Genomic DNA, 18,989 nt, shown 5'->3' on the forward strand with positions numbered 1-18,989 from the left:
AATCACTACCAGTTGTACAGCTTAATAAAGCCAGTCTTCCTGCAGAGCAAGAAAATCCAAACCAACAAGTTCCAAAGTCCCAAATAATCTCATCTCTTTACCCAATTAAAAGCAATGTTTTTGCATCTGTGAACTTGATTATCCCTGAGAAAGGTATGTTGGAGCTATTAACTGTGGCTATAATCAGTTTGGGGTTGGTTTGGTTTTTCTTTTCTGCTTCTGAGACAAGTGTTTGTTCTTACAACTTGAATTTGTGAAGTCATTTTACTATCATAGAACACTTCAGGAAGCATTCCCTTCTCCAGCACTTTTGGAACACTCATTGGCATGGTGATTAGTCCTGTGTGTGTTCATCACAAGCCTTCTCTTCCCCAGCACCAAATTTTAGTACTCCTTGCTTTGTTTACTGCTCCCTGTACTGTCCTCGAGCCTTCTCAGAGGCTGCAGTGATTCAGTGAAATGCAGCCTGGCCTGATCTGTGCCATGACCCCAGATTTTTCAGAGAAAAGGCTGACTTGCATCACTGGCTCATGATTAGGAGTTATTTTTAATTACTTTTTTTAGCTACCTTTCAAAAGTTGCTCCGAGCATCAGGAACCCAGCAGTGAGCTGGCCCCAAAGCCTCATGCTATATGCACAGAGCTTTTATGTTCCAGCCAGGCCCTCTCTGATCAGAATCACAAGTATGGATTAGCTGAGCACACAGTAAAAGGTTATGTACACCATGAAAAAAAACAACAAACAAAGCTTTCAGAGGCACCTACAGCAGATCAGATAAGCTAGAACCTACTTTCCTCCTTCACAGGGTATACAAATTAAATATAACCTTATCTACTGGAAACACCACAAGAAGTCACATGTGCAGTAGCTGAGGTTCTCCAGGGTGACCTTAATTATTCCCTGGTGTTCTGAAACAGAACTGGTCACTCTTCTGGTTTGGGGGAAAAAGCTATTCCTGGATGTTGTGGCCTCCTCCTGTTCCCCCCACCTCCACCCACCAAGCAATGAATGAATCTGGTACCCTACAGATAAGGTTAATTCATTTTTTAATTACTCCACTCCACACATTTTCCTCCACCACCAGCAGGACTACCCTGCTATTATAACAGCTGTAACAGAAGAGTAATAAGAAAATCAAGTTTGTTTCAGGGAGAATATTTATAGAAACTACAGCTGACTAATCCTCATGCATGTCTGGCTTACCTAACACAGGCACTTCAAGAAACATGCACCTGATCTGTATTAACTGCACCCTACACAAAAAGTTAAAGGATGCTCTTGGCTTGCAAATACCAAATGGGTTGTGTAAGAGCTGCTTTTAATCAGCTTTATTTACACCACACATCCAACTACCTCCAAAATTCCCAAAACTCCTTGCTATTTTGATGCTCTTCTCCTCACTGAGGGGCAGAGGAAGAAATTCTGGAGTAAGAAAATACAGAAGCAGCAGAAGCAACCAGTCCCCAAGCGAGGGGCACAGGAGTCAGGGATCCATTACTGCAGCTACTTGTCACAGAAGACCAGGGAGATCCAGTCAGGAATACAAAAGAGCTGGTGTTTCTTCTAGGCTGGGAGGAACTTTCTGCAGAAACTTCTTATTACCCTCCTTGATTTTTCTTAGCAAGTAGCTTGTTACTTGTCCCAAATAATTTTTCTGGAAAATAATTTGTTAGTTTTGTTTTTGTGAAACCAAAGACATCTGAATAAGTAACACAAGAGTTTGATTAAAAGCTGATACTCTGGAAGAACCCAAGAAACATGCTGATGCAGCCTACTAGAGCATCAGGATAAGCTTCAATTAAAGCAGTCAGATAACGTGACAGTTCCAAACAACTTAATAGCTAAAAACTCTCTAGGCAGGGATGACCTGAGTCTGACAACATAAAACACAAAAGTCATCCATAACCATGATATTGGCAGGGAAAAAGAAAAGTAGCAACTTTAACAGAAAAAAACCGCCACATTTAAGATATTATTATATCAATTCCAACAGAAGTAATATGCTAGCAGAGAATTAGAATGCAAGAGGTTCTCCTTTTAGAAAGTAGAGGGTATGGGGCAAGGAAACCTCTTCTTTCACATAATGATTTCCTTAACAATCCTTATTTCCAACATTTTACTGCTCCCCCCAGCATTCATTTAACAAGGAGGCAGTTTTATTCAGTGCTTTAAGCCCATCTCCAAAGCTGTCAGCTAAAACCATTCGCCGCTGCATAAAACCAGCAATGCTAGTGCACAGCAAAATACAGGGTATAAACTAATCAGGTTCATTTCAAAGGATGCTTTTTATTTCAGCTAAAAGAGCACAAGAGGTGGGCAAAGCACCATGTTTAGAGAATCCTCTTTCCAACCCTAAACCTCTCATAGCATGGAGGAAATGCTACTCATCTGAGAAGGATCTATAATCTAGCCAAACACCACTGGAATTGTTTGATATGCCATTTGGTTAAATATTCACAAATACAGCAGAAAGCAAGATCTGGCTTTCACTGCATTCAAAACAAGTCAGAAAAACACAAAATCCCTTTCAACGCAAAGCACTACGCACAGCTGGGTTTCGGTGCACAGGAAGAAAGAAGGGCAGGAGGAAGACTGCTGATCCACACCACCAGAGGAACCACACAGCTTTGTTTGGAAACTATTTACAGTCGGCTCTTAAACATCAGGTCAAGGCTGCAAGTTTCAAAATAGACACAAATGAGACATCATAGCATGCAAGGGGACGAGAGACCTCAAAACCCACCTGCCCTGACATTCTGGACACTCTCCCAACCTCTTTGTGCTTCACACATGCTCAAAGGGGCAAAACCAATCTGTTCGAATTTTAGCCTGCGAATGAACAGTAATAACACCACATTACAGCTGAAAACTTCACTACATTAAACATTATGGAGAAACTACATTTCACTCAAAGGACCATTTGGGCCATTGAAAATAAAAGCACAGTCCCAACAAGTCATTTCCTAAGAAATCAAGTGCTTTCCCTAAAACCCTATCAAGGACTATTTGATAGTTCACATTTTCATAAGAAAATGTGATAGCTTTCTTATAACTTCAGTTCACCTCCAAATACAAGCAGTTGCAAGGTCATTTTTGTGCTTCCACAGACAGTGGAAGAAGTTCCAGGATGTCTGTTACAGCTTTTTCAACACTCATGCATGACAAGAATCTTCTTAGGTTGGTTTCAGTACCATTTAGCACAGAGGAAGAGATAAAATTTGCATCCATTTTGTGAATACAGGTGATCTCACCAGCAGTGCACTGAATAGAAAGTGAGGCACTCAACTACTGCATCCTGAGCTGCAACATCCAAGTCAAATTCTATCAATTTTAACATTCCTTTTAGCTTCCCGGGGAAAAAGACACCCTTACAAATGCACAGCTCCCAGTTCAATCCCAACTGCTGAACAGAATCCCAAATATTTGCCTCAGAAACAGAAAATAAAGAATTGGGTCTCCTCCTTTGTAGCACTCGCAAGCATTGCTGCCTCTCTGAACACAGCAGCTTCCTTAATATCACTGATTCTGCATTATATCAACTGCTCCATGGCACAAGCTGTCAAAGGGAAGATCATCTACTGCGCTGCCTACTCCCAGCACATTTAGAGTGGGTAAGTAAAGAGAAAAAGCAAAGAGTTACCTTTCTGTCTGTTCTTGGTGAGCAAGTGTGTTATGTGCCCTAAAATCCACACAGGATAAATTATTCCTCATACCCAGTTTGAAAGAAATACCTGAAACCTACTGGATCTGTGTGTGGACCATAAGTACAGAGGCATCACAGCACTGCTGAAGCTGTGGGGGTTTTTTAAAAGTCTTAATAAACCAGAAATTAATAGTGCAGCAATGCAGAGAACTAGACTTCAATATATCTTCTTCAGACTTAAAACACACTGACAGCTTACTAATTCACAGCAACCTTGGGTGTTTGCTTTTATCATAATCTGTAACAAAGTTAATCAGACATCTCCAGCCAGGAAAAGATTTCTGCAAAGCCATTAAGTGTTTACTGTTGATCAGCAAAATGAATTCTGATCTATGTACCTTCATGACAGTAAAGTCTTTCAGCTTCACACTTTCACCTACAGAACGCTGAGATTTTGCTTCCCTTAAGAGGGCTTCCCAAAATGTTACATAAAATAAACATTGGCTTTTCACAGGCCTCAGAAAACATCACTTACTAAGAATGAATCAAAGCAACAGAAGTGATGAATTCCTCATGTTTTTCCACTTCCAAAAGTGGAAAATCTTGCTCAGAGATTTTGATTTCCAGAAGAATCTCACTACAGAGCTTCGTGTAGCAGTGCCTGAACAAGAGATCTTGCACTGCCATGGTCTGCAGATGGGAAGGCATCTCCTCACTGAAGCATCAAGAGTTTTATGCAAGACAACCACACAAGACAGTGTTTATACACGGATGCAAGCTCTGAAACTCTGAAGCCACACTGAAGGCTCTACAGCAGATAAGTTTCCCAGAGAGAAATCTTCACTTAGCTCATCCGCAGGGCTGTTCCAGCCCATCTACTTCTGGTTATACTCTGCAAGCTGAAGTTTCATTCCAACAGATATTAAGTAATGTGCACAAGTAGCACAATGGTTTGTAGAACAGAAAACAAGTTTAAAACCACAGATAGCTCTCCCTCAAATTTTTTCCTTTGGAAATCCAGCTCTTTTTCTTTGCCAACACCCACAAAGACAGACAGCATACTATTACTATTTTTCTTCACCAACCTTCAAGAAAACAAGCCATCCCATATGTTTCACTCCATTTCTCTAGATTCCTTTGATTTTAAAGGCAAGGATGCCCTATGGGGCAAACCAGACCAAGAAAACAGAGGATCTGTTTAAAGCAAAGTTTCTCCAAGTACAGGCCATAATATCAAACAGCATTACAGGACTTAAAAGTAGCTTTTGCAAGCCAAATGGAAATTCAGCTGTGGAAATAAAGCTCATGAGCCCAAGACTGAAACTGGAAGTGCATTGCCCAGCAAAGCATGACTGCAGGAGCTAGTTCAGAGACACAGAAATCAAGTAATTGATTACAGCTGCCTGGCTCGAGATATTTCCCTGTTGCCCTCAAGTTTTTATACCTGACATCACTCTCCATAAGGGCACCTTGGCCATGCCGCACTGTTTTCAGCTGAAGAGGGGAGTGGTAAAATGCTAAAGAGCTTTGCATCCACTGCAGTGCATGAGGAGAGATATATATATATATATATATATATATGGATATATACAAGACTCAGATTTTATCTGTACTACCTCATTTTTATGTGGGTTTTGCAGATACCCAAATTATTTCCCATCCTCCCCTGCCCAGCTTAAGGTGCTGCACATGCATTTCAGAATATAAACCACACATTCCCTTGCTACTCTGGCAATACTTTGGCATTATACCCACAGGAACATCTCTATGGGTCTCACACAACTATCTTCCTTTCCTCCTACAGCCCTGTCAAAAGCAGAGGAAAGAGCATTTGTAGAAATCTCTCAGGCTGTACCACCCTGAGGGGGAGCAGAAGATAAGAATGACATCCAGAAATACTCACACCCCATCAGTCTCTTTCAGTATCTTTGTAAAACTCAGAAGCAAATCTCCTGGAACTGCCCCTTATAAAGGAACAAGCCTGGAATCTACTGGAGAAGCATTCATGTCTGAACAAATCCCAAATTTTTCCTTTCAGAGTTTTGCCCAAGGACAAAAAAACTCCACTAGGCTATTTTACAACCACTAGGAAAAGGAGACTTTCCACATCCAGAAAATTTACATGTTTGAGTAACACAATACTATTCTTAGCTCTGAACTGAGCTCATACACAAGGCAAAATACGAGGCTGCTAAACTACATGGGACCTTGTTTACAATTCTCAAAACAGTTTCAGGTTGTGTTCGAAATTACTCCAAAAAGCTGGTTTTCCAAGAAAAGATGGCATTCAGAGTTATTCTCATCTACATCTACCCCTGAGTTACCTGGGGTAGCAGAACATTCATGTCCATTCTCACTCAAACTCAACATCCCACCACTGTTATTACTACTGCAGGCAGCAGACGTGAAGCAATAGTACTGACAAGGAGAACAATGAAAAAACAAGGAGTTTCATAAGCCAGGGAACCAGCAAAGCATGATTTCCTCTGGGTACATGTCTTGCAGTTGGATTCCTCCTTTGTCTACTGAGGTGACAGCTCCAACTGGAGCTTTTCCTCAGAGGTGAGAATCAGTCACATGGATTCCCTGATGTCTAACAAGGAGGGGGGTGGGAATCTCATTCATCTTACAGCCTCTCCTCACCAAAGCTCAAATAGCATCGGGAGGCTGTGGAATAAAATCAGTTCAGTGACATCCTTCATTTCCAGTTACAGACTACAACCTCACCTGTCACTACAGCTCTCAGTAAATCACAGTGTATTCACCAGAGGCAGATGGAAAATGACTGGGATAGGGAGCCAGTGGTGCCAGCACAGGAGCAGTGACTGCTTCACTCCACCTGTGGTATCACCACCCCAAAACTGTTGTTAAACAGCTTATCCCACACCACAAATACCAGCAGTTCTAGAGGCTACCAGCAGTTATGACCATCAGTGTGAAACAGGCACCTGTTCAGAACTTCTCCAGATTTTAACCAGGATTCATTTATGCCAAGACAAACTGCCCATCTGAACAGTCATTATCTGGACTTTTGTTCTTCCATAACAACAAGTAACAAAAAACTAAAAGGTCCTGTCAAATCCTGCTTGCTATACCACATATTTAAAATTTTGACAACAGCTGTCACACTGCATATGTCTGTACATCAAATAAACTCCATCCTTCTCCAAATACAGAATAAAGTCTAGGAACAGAAGCAGGAAGAAAATGAAATGTGTGTTACTCCTGACCAGACCAGCCTTTACATTTAATAATGACTAAGTAAACCAAAGACTGCTCACAATCACTTATGCAAGAATCACTTAGTTCATGCACAAGTAAGAATGGTGGCAGGAGGTGGGAGAACATCCCTTTGCACTCGTGGTTACAATGAATGTGCTGTTTTTACAAGTGAATACACTTATTTTCTGGATATTAAAGAGCATCATACATTCTTATCTCTTCTAGTTTAACTCAGCTAAGTGTTTTGGTCTCTTGACTTAGGCATGACAAACTGATCTTTAATGCATTTCTCAATCTCTGTACAGCACAAAGCATCCCACTTTTACCATCTGAAATATTTGTAACTAATTTCATCGGTTCACAAAAGTGAGACAGCTGCTTTTTCTCAACTGTCATTTTTGCCCAAACCTTACAAATCAGCCCATACCCTTCTGGCTTGGGTCTGAATAGAGTCTGCAACTGGACCCCAGCCAACCCCAAATCCAGTTCCTTCCTTCCCGCCTGGACTGGCTACAGAATGCCCAGAGGTGAAAGAGCGAATCACTTTTCCCTCAAAAATCTGCTTACCCTTTAACAAAGTATCATTTTACCATTGTTCTCTCTCCACCAAGAGATTTCCAGTAGGTAAAGACATAATATAAACCAGTCTCCTCCAAAGAGCTGAAGGTGCAAACCAGCAATAAATGATCAGAGGCCAGTTCTTGAGTTGAATTTAAAGTCACATTGCACATAATAAACTGCGAGGGTACACAGAGCTTGACTTACACCCTGCTAATCACTTAAACCCTGGCTTTGCTTACAGAGGGAACTGTACTTTCTGTAGTCTTCCTGCATCCTTACATGGACAGCTATTTGCTGGATTACACCAGTCTCTGCATGCTGGAAACTCCAAACTTGCAATAAAACTGGATATATGGCACTCCAGTTTTGCAGCTGGAAGTGGGATTGCACAACCAGAGATAAGGCACAGCTGAGCGAGCCATGGAACTGCAGCATTTTGTGCTCAAACATGGAAAGGAAGGCACCAAACCCAAGGCTAAAGTTAAAGCTCTTTCGCTCTGACAGCAAGCAGACTGTGAAAATACTGGGAAAAAACCAGCTTATTTATCTTTCATAGGGAAAAGAAGGAACATACCTAGAGCTTTTGGGAAAGCTCCATCAAAGTCTTCAAATGGGTGCAGGGACCCATTACCAAAAAGGGTAGAAAAGAACATTTGGGTATTAAGAAAATATTTGTGAAAATTATGGAAAAAAATTTGCTGTGCACATCCCTAAAACTAAACAAGCAGCTTGCAGTCTCTAGCCCAGCACCTTCAGCAAGGCATCTCAGCTAGAGAACAAGTCTCAACACAGTCAGTAAGGCTAAAGCACTGCAGCTTCCACGGCCACTGCCCATGGAGCCACGTTCCTGCAACCTCCCGGAATGCCAGCACCATCCCAAGGGCAGCTGCATCACCAGTGGTGTTTTGAGGCATCTCTCATCTTTCAGACTCTTCATTCTTCCAGTGAAGCCCAGCTAAAAACAAAGTGGAGTAAAAAACCATCCAAGGCTTGTCCATTTGGCTGTTGCCAAACTTCCTTCTCCAGTTCTCGCCCTGATGGAAGAGGTTACTCAGATGCTCGTATGGCCTATAACACCTGCCTCCTCACAGATCTGCCCCAATTCCAAATCATTCCATTTGCTTAATTTGCTGGTGGCTTTTTGGCAAAAGCCACCAAGGTGGTGACAGCCCATTTAATTAAATCTTCTGGCAGAGTCAGATGAGGGAACACTTATGAAGAATTCCTCTGCCTGGACTGCAGTCCTTCCAGAGGAGGTGCAGACCTGCAGCAGGGCACTGCCACCTCTCCCATCACACACATGGCTCTGGGGCTTCTGGAATGGGTCTTCTGCCCACAGCCCAGCAGAGAAGGCCACACACCAAACTCATGAATCAAAACTCACTCCCTGATACACTGAGAAACTATTCCAGCAAATTTTAAGATTCAGAATGCAATTCAAACTAAGTATTGCACATATGTTAGCAGAAAGGTTAGGGCAAGCACAAGGTAATAAATCCTATCAAGTCTGAAAGATTCTTCTTCAACACCAAAATGATTTTGAATCCAAGTATTGAGCTGCACAGCTCTTTGCTCTCAGAGGTCAAACATGCACTAGGAGGAAGGCAAGTTGAAAGTATAGCAACATTTTGGTATATTAGTCAATGCTCCATAAAAAACACAGTCAATCTGTGAGGTGCTGAACCCTGCCACGGGATGTGCTGGGAAGCAGGAACCACGCAGCCCTTGCTATCTTTCACCAGCTCCGCGTCTCCTGTGAAAGGAGGACACACACACACAACACTCCTGTTTCAAAGGCTGTGGCTTCACCAGCACTAAATCAGACACCAACAATCAAACTGAATTCATGCTGTTGCACATGAAGAAATACAGCTGTGCTTATATCAAAGTTTCAGCCCATTAACTTCTGTGTCCAGACTAAACAGTTCTTTCACTCTTCCTAAGGGCACGTGCTCAAGGGTTTGCACATTTGGGCTCCAGTTGATTTGTAATAGGCAAGCAGAGGTTTAAGCTTTTAATCACTTCAATTTGTTTACTTTCATACAGTGACTAATTGTCTTCAGTCAGTCCCACTCCGTCCTCACCCATGACATTTCCATGCCTTAAGAGGATACACGTCAGAAGTTTGAAGCCTACCTGTTTGTTGAGGCTTTATTAAAGCCTGCCAGTTTGAAGAATAAAATTGTTTCATGACAGCTTATGAACTTACTGGACTCTAAATTAAAGACAGCACACGTATTTCTGGGTAAAGAGTAATTTGAAAGCCCACTAAACCCATCATTACAGTTCAATAAGTATTTCAAAAAGATAAAAAATGTTCCTCAGAGAGAAAGACTGACAACAATTTTTTGTCCTCAATTCCTTGAATGTAAAGAGAAAAAAAAAATTTTGCAACAACAGGGGTCAGTTAACATTACAGTACTCAAGGAGATGACCATAATGATTCCCAGCCCTCTGCTTTTAACCTACTATGTGCCAGCTGTCTCATAACTTTTCTTGCCTGTCCCTGCTCCTCTGGGGAGGCAGCACAGCAAACAGACATTTTACACAGTATTTATCTCACTGTGCAGCTGCCTGCACCTCTGGTAAATACAATTAGTTGCTACACGGCAATGTAGCTATATCACAGTTAATATAAGCAATAAATATGACAGAAGAACATGAGGTCTTTATTGACAGACACTTGACGAGGGCACGTGTGGCCTTTGTACCAATTCCCTAGAACAGGAAGCTTTCTGCTACCCAGATTAGGTACAGCTCACATCTACTTCATCCTCCTTGAAACTCGTGAGTTCTAGCTACAGTGAGGTCAGTGTGCAACATTAAAAAGTATACTGTTAAATGACCTGAAGTAAATCACTTCCAGAAGCACAAAACAGAGCTTGCTTGCTTTCCCTCCCTTCAGGAGAAACAAACTGCTATTGAAAGCAGGATGTCTAGTAGGTCCTTCAGCTATCAGCACCTTCATATCATTCCTCATCAAACAGAGTTCATCTCCAAACCACTTTGCTTTTAATACAACAAACACTTCAGCTTTGTAGACATCATCTGTATCCATTTTCACAACTGCTGTTTATAATGTGTTCCCTACAGATGACATTTCTGTTGTGAAACAGAGGAAAGCTTTTAGCTGAATTACTCTTTCTTCTCCGTGAGCCAATAACTGCTGTACTACCCAGCTGCGTGTGTGCTTCCCAGCGATCTCACACGAGGACTTCCAAGGCTGGAATATGAAGAACTGAGCGAAACTTCATTGCAAAACAGCTGACAGTTGCTATTTTTAGGAACAGAGGTGATACTAATCAGTACAAGTAATGGTAGAAGCATTGTCTAGATGAAGACAATGCAAGTCCAGTGTCACCTTGTTCACACACCACTCATAATCCCATCACACTAAAATGCTGCGTCCTCCTGCCACACGGCCCCTCAGTGACAAGCCTTCCAAGACCAAATAGTTTAAACTGCTGAAGCTTCACTGTACAAGGATTTCCTACAAGGACTGTCTTCCTGGATCCTAAGATCTTTTAACTCATGCCAACAAGTGCTGTTTGTGGAAAGGGAAGGAGAGAGATGTTTATTCCTAGGCAAACCCAAAGACAGGTTACTCTTAGTGCTGAATTCCCAGCACCATGATGCCTACTCAGACTTTAAGAAAACCCTACAGTTTGCTGCCCACCATCCTTCCCTGGTCTTTGTTTGATTTCAAATCATTATCCAGTCATCAACACTGCAGAGACCCGGCGAGAGAGTATTTGCACAGGAGGTCACATTACAAGGTCAAACAGAGGAGTCAGCACAGAAGGGGCACAGCTGGTGGTGCAGAGGGTGCTCAATGCTGCAGCACAGCCGAGGAGCTGGGACAGCGCTGCTCCTGCCCTCAGAGCTCACTAATCTCTGCTTTGGAACTCCCACTGCTCTCGACTGTACTCTTTGCTTAACACGAGCACCAAGACTATTGCAGGCTAGCGAGTAATAGGATTAAAGCAGTCTAATCCCAGATGTTACTTACAGTTCGTCAGACAAGTCACAAACTGGTCCCCCAAAGTACGGGAATGTCACTGTGAACTCAAGACCCAGGGCTAACACACATAAAGCTACACCAGGAGATGCCTAAAAACAAATACGATGCAACGATAAGGGAGGCATAAAATTCTGAACTGCATCTTATCAAGAGGGAAACAAGCCTTCTAAAGGAAAAGTGAAAAATGCAAAGGTACCATTTAGTGATGTCTTTATAAAACAAACAAAATGAGCAGCTTTGCCTCAGAAGTCTCTGGAAGCAGGCACACTCCCTATGCCAGCATCCCCATTCCTGTCCCTCAAGGTTTAAACTCGTGACAAGTCACATGCAAGCTTTTCAGTGGTGACCTTGGGACAGAGCAAGAATAAACATAAGGATTTCTGTTGATAAAACGAAAAGCATCCTCAACACAAACGAGATTTAGGGTATCAAACAGTAGAGGCAAAAAAGGATTTGACAGCACAAAGTACACTGCAAAACCAGCTAGAGATCCTGCTTCAAGCTGGGAGCTTAGACCAAATCCTCCTCTACTTCACTTGCCTTGCAGACCAGAGGACAAGTAAGTCACAACTATGACAGTGCAGAATAACCAGACACAACTGAGACATCATCACAAGAAGCACTAAACAAACACTGCAACTAACACGCCAGAGGAGTAATCTTTGGAAGGTTTCATAGCCACACCAGTCACAACTGCTCAGGACAAACTGAGAACCAAAGGCTGTGCAGATGCTTCCAACAGGAAACATGACACTTCAGTAGGACTTTGCAAACAGTTGTAAAACTTCTCTGCTGGCACCCTGAACGAACAAACCCTACCTAGAGCAAGGCACGGGCTCAGTGCTGTAGCATGCTCAGACACCTTCTCATTAGGGTACAGAAGGAGGTTGTTATCTTCTCAGAGTATCAAATTTCTACCGTCTATCACTACTGAGCAAGTCAGAGAGCAGCATTACTCCTGTAAGTATAAACCAGACATAATTTCAGTTTGAATTGGATAATAAAAAGTTCCTGACTTCCTAGGAAAAATCTATTCTCAAGCAACCAGGCAAGCAAAGTTGAAGAACGGCCTGCTGTTAAGGAGCATGAAATAGCTTAAGTAAGCTACTGCATTCAGCAACAAAAAACAAACCTTAATAGCCTAGAAAGTAATTTCTTGGTTTATATGCGTATTTTAAAGTAGAACTACGTGGACTGTTACAGTACTTACCCATTTATGAATGTCAGCTGAAAATGGAAAACTATTCATCCCTGATTCTGCCAGGATCGAAGAGGAGCAGCTACTTGGTTCTACACAAGAAGTGCATCAAAGTCCTACATTTCCCAGACTTGTTTCTTCAGAGAAAACTGTTTTCCATATTTTAAGAAAAAAACCCTGAGTCTTCCACTTCCACATGTGTGACCTCCTGCCTGTACACATCAAGGGGATTGGTTTAACTTCCAGAATACACTCAGTTTCCTTTTTATAACAAATATTAAACATGCAGACGTTTGATGCTGTGATTTGCTTCAATAAACATAGATTTTAGAGTCTGACGTTTCTGCTCTCTGATTTTACATCGGTACTGAGATGTTGTGAATAAAGCCTACAGCTGGATACAAATCTGCACTCTGAGAAAGTCAAAAGTACTCCAAGGAATAGGAGAGCTGCAGAAAACCAACTCAAGTATGTTTTCTTTCTTAGCTTAAATGAAGCAAAACCTTTGCTCTATCCAACCATACACAAGCTTTCAAAAGAAATCCACAGACCTTTCCTCAGATATAATCCTTTCCACTGTTTTCCTACACTGCAGTTAATGTTCTATTCAGACACAATTCTTCTGGTTTTTGATTAATCTCCTTGCAAGTTCTGAACTGACCCTGATCACACATTCTCAATATGCACATATAAAATCTGCCATAAACCCAGCACAAGACATAAAGGTCTCCAAGAAGCCACTGTCAATAACAAGGAAAAAAAAAATTTTGTTTCTCCAGAACAGCAGCCTTCCAGCTATCACTGCTGGAGCCAACAATTGTCAGAAAATCATGACCTTGAACACATTTAACTGGTGGCTCCCATTATGTGCTACAGTCACCCCTTGAAATGAAACCTGAAGTACATTTTTAAATAAGGCTTAAAAGCAGAACTCCAGTTCTGCTAAACCTAAGCAGTTTCACCGATATATCTACACCAGTTAGTGCAGAAAATCACCAGGTCATTAAACAAAGCCTCAGTCTGGTATCAGACAGCAAATCCACCTATGTGCAAACCAAGTCCCCAGCCTAATTCCACAGCCAGGATGACTCTCCCTCCTCCTTCAGTTCATACACAGAAGCAAACAGCAGTCAAGGACAAGCAGAGATACCACACTGCATTTGTCAACACCACTGGAAACCTGCATCGGCTTCCTCCTGAACTGCACAGCAAGAGATGAACAGGAGTTATGTGAAAAGCCAGACAGGTAACTTTAAAAAATGGAAATGTGTTTATAAGCAGAAGACACCCCAAAAACTTTATTTACCCTGCAAGGAGGTAGTGGTAGTGAGAACTTTGATCAGTCAGAAAAAGCCAGTATGAAAAACAGGAACTTAAAAATGCATGTCCCTTCAGATTAACAAAAGAAAAGACTGCTTCAGATCTAAAGTTGTTTCAAGTATAAAGTGGTCCATCAATGAGAAGAGCTTCCCAAAAATTACCACAAAATGTATCACTGTAAACACAGGTGAGAATTTTTGTAGAATCGCAGAATGGTTTGGGTTGGAAGAGACCTTAAAGACCATCCAGTTCCAGCCCTCTGCTACAGGCAAAGACACCTTCCACTAGACCAAGTTGCTCCAAGACCTATCCTTTTATTCTGCTTTCTCAAAAGGTTAAATTTAAGCACAACTACAGACTGTTTATTCGAGGATGTCCAACAGTCCACATTAAGCAACGCTCACATAACAATTCACAGTGGCTTCTTTCAGCACTGAAGCCTCCAAGTTAACAAATTTATTTATTTTAATAGTAGACAATGGAAAATTTACATGTAAAATGTTGACAGCAATTTCAAAGTGACTACTGTGACAACACTGAGGGTCAGCCCTTAGAGTTTTGTCTGGTTAAATTAAAAAAAAGCATTACATACTGCAAATTCCTTTAAGTCTGCAAGACAGTCTTCCTCAGATGAGGATGCACAAGGCTGCACCTCCTTGCTAATGAGTAGCAAATACCAAAGAAGTGTTTGGTTAGTATGAAATATTCCATTTACATGCACACAACTACCAGAAACCCCATCCAAAACTGCCATACAAGAAAGCATTCAATGTCAGGTACACATCTTTCACTGCTACTGAACTCAGCCACTGACTACAGCTCATGTCTCTTTGCTGTTCCTCCTTCAATTTACATCATTTTAATCAAGTGACTTTTCTGAGAGGGCACAGCTGCCGGTCCCCACCATGCAGTCCCAAGGGAGGAGAGATTTAAGGGCACCAGGCCACTGACACCTGCCTTCGGTGACAGTCACCCCCGCAGCCAGGGACCAGCTCCTGCACGCATTAAGCAGAGCCGTGCTGGCTGGAATGACACTGCATGATTCAAAGTTAGGGGACAAAGGGGCATCAGGAGGAAGGGGCCAGGACATGCAACATGCACCTCAAAATGTTAACAAGACACCAGATAAGTCAAACAAAAGCTACTGACAAACACACTAACAAACACCCTGACACTATTCAGGTACTTGGTACTGCATTCAGCATCTCCTCCTTAACTCCCTCCAGCCCCACAGTTCCAAGAAATATATAATGAGCCATTACTTTGACAGGACTTCAAACAAAGCTGCTTTCTTTTTTTCTTCGAAAAGAATTCGAATATGAATGTTTCTGCTTCACCAAGAAATCCAGAGCCTTTTGTGAACAGATGATGCTACGAGCAGATGTACACAAGCAGATTCACAATCAAGCAGATGATCTCTTCTTTACCAGCCATCTTGACCTGTCTGGCTCGATTTACATAAACTGTTTCTATTCACTACAACATTGATTATGTAAACCTCGACAAAATCTTAACCAAACACACGCTGCCACATCACTGACAGCACAGACGTAGCACAGTGCTGGGAGAAGGTTATTAGAAATGTGTTTGCTGCACCGACCGACACGAAACGCCTTGGGCTTTACTGGGGCTCACATTAAGGCGCAGACTGAGCAATCACAACTACTGCGAGACAATAAGGAACGTGTCCTGCTGGGAAAGCCACCTCCTGCCAAAAAAACGCCTTCCCCTCGACTTAAAGGTCAAGGTACAGCAACCCCACTTTAATACTGCTACGGGCAAAGTGAGAGTGAAAGATAAAGGGAAAGTTTTGTCATCTTAAAAAGAGGAGCTCAGCAGTTTGCCAGGTATGCCAATTCCTTTGTTCATCATCCTTTTCACCACCTAATTTAAAAGTCTTACAGTTCAAGACACAAGTTATTCATCAACATCACAATCAAGGCTTTTTTTTAAAAAAACAACCCACACAGTGTCTCAAAACAGCTTTTTCTTTTTTTTTTTTTAAATCTAGCTGCGAGGCTGTGCTATCAATTTTAATCAGGCAGTTGTAACAGGAGCTGCAACACTACGCTTCTCCTGGTCCCCAGGTCTCAGTTTCACTACAGGGAAAGAGAGAAGGAGAGCAGATTTACATTGTCTTATTTAAATGAAACTCCAGATTACAATATTTTAATACAAAATAGGTATTAGGAGGGTTTTTTAGCATACTGAACAGCTTAAGCTGTTCCAAGAGTTCCTAGTCACAAACGTTGAGTCACCAAAAAAGACAGAAATGTTTGCATTATTTATGGCACTACAAACAACATTTAAGACATCTCTGATAGGACACGCAGTCATCAACTCCTAAAGTGGCAAATGGATCTTAAAACGCCAATCTTCGGTCTAAAAATTAAAAATACAGTTAGTGAAGTCGTGAGATTTCCTGGACTGCTTCCATCACGTCTACCTATCCCTGCATCACACTGCCAGGCACATTGTGTAAGCAGCGACAGCCAATGCCCCATTGTTTCAGCGCAGCCACAGAGACACCGTGACCAGAGGGACTCGGCTCCCGTACACAGAGTTCTTGTTCCTGGCTGCACTGCAAGGACAACAGGATCTGTTTGGCTTCTCAGTACATCTTACACCTACAAGATGCAACCTCGGTAGTTTTAGAGAACAGCTGAAACTCAAATAGGACCTAAACTCAGCCATACACATTTTATTTAGACTTTATTGGCATGTTTCAACACACACAGTGAAGATCAAGAGCCCAGCAGAACCGATAAGCCGAGATCAATGCGTCCCCATATTAAAGGCAAAGCACAGCAGACTTTGCCAGGTTAAGATCAGAGCCAAACATTTCATACTTCTGTACTTTCAACTGCTGCTAAATATAGTAAAGCAACAGAAAGGAAAATGTTTCCAGCTGTGCACAAAGAGCCTCTGCAGCACAACATCAATTTATGCACTCTAATTTAATTAAAGATTCTGCATTATACTACGACTTTATTGTCAGAGACAGTGTTGCACAGCTGAGCTCACTCTCCATTTCCACAACCGAAACAGTAAGAACGTCTCTTTATTAAATTTCGTGTGATAAGGGTGTTTCTCGTGAAACAAGGGACTTAAATTCGAGGATTTTAAGTACCAGCTACGCCACATTCATGGTAGCAGCTATGTTTTATTCCACGGTAACTGCATCTTGACCCAGTCTCGTGACAGGAAACATTTAGCATCCCTTAAGGAAAAAAGGTGCACTACTGGATACGAGTACGCAGCCTGGAACTGCTCTTTTTCAAACAGTTATTCTGCAAAGGTGAACACGGCTCTTTATGAAAGGACCGAAACAAAACAAAAATCCCTAAGAGACCGGAATAGGGCTTTCTACGACCTTGCAGCAAAAATGTACCAGATCCTGGGGGCGGCTGAGTAACGCAGCGAGGCTGCGACTGTTCTGCTTCGCGGCTGGCTCGAAACCTTTCTGTTGTGTTTAGGACTAAAAAAATTACTCCATTAACCATACGTTACCACGTATTAAACTACCAAAATTAAGCATCTCTTCTAAGGTTCGCGAGGGCTCTCAGCACGCACGGCTTAGACGCTTCTCCCTCATCTGCTTCCGCAGCGCTCAGCAGAGCGGCCGCGAGCTTTAACAGCAGGGCAACAGCGTAATGCCAAGCGGATTACTTTAAGATCCATATCAAGCCGAGAAAATAAACATCTCCACGACGAATCTGAATATAAGTGCTTCACCCTCCTCCCCTCTCCCCCTCCTCTGCTCCTCATTCCAAAGTCATCTCCCTGCCATCTGCAAGGAGGACGCCGTCTCCTCAGCCAGCGGCGGAGGGACGGCGGCACCGGCGGAGGGACGGGGCCCGCAGCGGGGGGGTTCGTGTGCCATAACCCCGCACCCCGCGGCCCCGCACCAAGTTTCTTCCCCAGCCCCGCCGCGACCTCGATGCCCGAGAGCGGCCGGACCCTGCTCCGTCCGTCCGCCCGTCACTCCGGCACCGGGACCCGGCAAGGGCCGCACCGCGCGGGCCCCTAAGGCACCGGGACCACCCCCATCCATCCATCCATCCATCCATCCATCCATCCATCCATCCATCCATCCATCCATCCCTCCCCGCTCCCCTCCGGCACCGGGACCCCGCAACGGCCGCACCGCGCGCCCCGTCACGCACCGGGACCGCCCCCCCCCCCCGCCTCCAGCGGCCGCGCCGCGCACTCGGCCGGCGGGAAGGCGGGAAGCGCCTCGCGCCCCCTCGCGCCCCCGTCCACCTCCGAGCGCTCCCTCGCAGCGCGGAGACGCGGCCGGCGCGGAGCCGGAGGGTGGGAGGGCGGCAGCCCCCGCCACTCCCGGCGCCCCGGGACCGCCGCGCTTCCCCCCCTCCCCGGAGCCCCTGCCCAGCGCTCACCCCAGCACCACCAGCTCCCCGTACTTGACGGGCTCCTTGTTCAGCGCGCACAGCTCCTCCTGGCTGGGGGAAAACATGGGGCCGCCGCTGTGGTGGCTCCGACTGCCCCCGTCCCAGCCGCTGCCGCGGGGGCGCGTCCCGAGCGGGCTCCGCTCCGCTCTGCGCCGCCGGCCACCGGCAACGGCCACTACACCGCGGGGGGGGGGCGGGGGGCGGAGCCGCCGGGGGAACGGACCAACCCGCCGCGGCGGGGGGGCGGGAGGAGCGAAACGGCGCCGTCCCCCCCGGCGGGGCTGCGAGTGGCCCCGCCCTCCCCGCGCCTATTAACTGCCGGCGAACGGGGCGGGGCCTGGCGCGGGTGCGCTCCGCCCCCTTCCGCGCCCCTGCTCCCCCCGGCACAGGCAGCAGTGGTACGGCCCGGCCGTGTTATGTAAACATAGAGTAAAGCGGACCCGGCCGCTCTTAAAGGGGCCGCGCAGCGGCGGCCGCGGCTGGGGGGTCGGGGGTCACCGAGGGCTCCTGCCCGCGGGGCTCTCTAGGTCACCTCACCCTGGATTCCACATCACCGGTGGGGTTCTAGAGCCTCTCCTGCCCCTGGGGCGTGTCCAGATCCATGGGGAGTCT

At 44.4% G+C, this 18,989-nt stretch overlaps 1 protein-coding gene across 3 annotated transcripts in view; it reads right to left on the minus strand.

The window, feature by feature from the left end:
• PELI2 (pellino E3 ubiquitin protein ligase family member 2) overlaps positions 1-18,535 on the minus strand; it is a 64,013-nt gene extending 45,478 nt beyond the window's left edge. For all 3 annotated transcript variants that reach the window (XM_042047393.1, XM_042047391.1, XM_042047390.1), the window contains exon 1: positions 18,366-18,535. In XM_042047393.1, the coding sequence (XP_041903327.1) occupies positions 18,366-18,442 (77 nt within the window). In that variant the 5' untranslated portion in view covers positions 18,443-18,535. The remainder of the gene's footprint in view (positions 1-18,365) is intronic.
• Positions 18,536-18,989: the final 454 nt, after the last annotated feature.

Source organism: Corvus kubaryi, unplaced genomic scaffold, assembly GCF_017639235.1.
Source record: "Corvus kubaryi isolate FWS band 111438036 unplaced genomic scaffold, C.kubaryi_AGA036_p1.0 66, whole genome shotgun sequence".
Taxonomy (NCBI): Eukaryota; Metazoa; Chordata; class Aves; order Passeriformes; family Corvidae; genus Corvus; species Corvus kubaryi.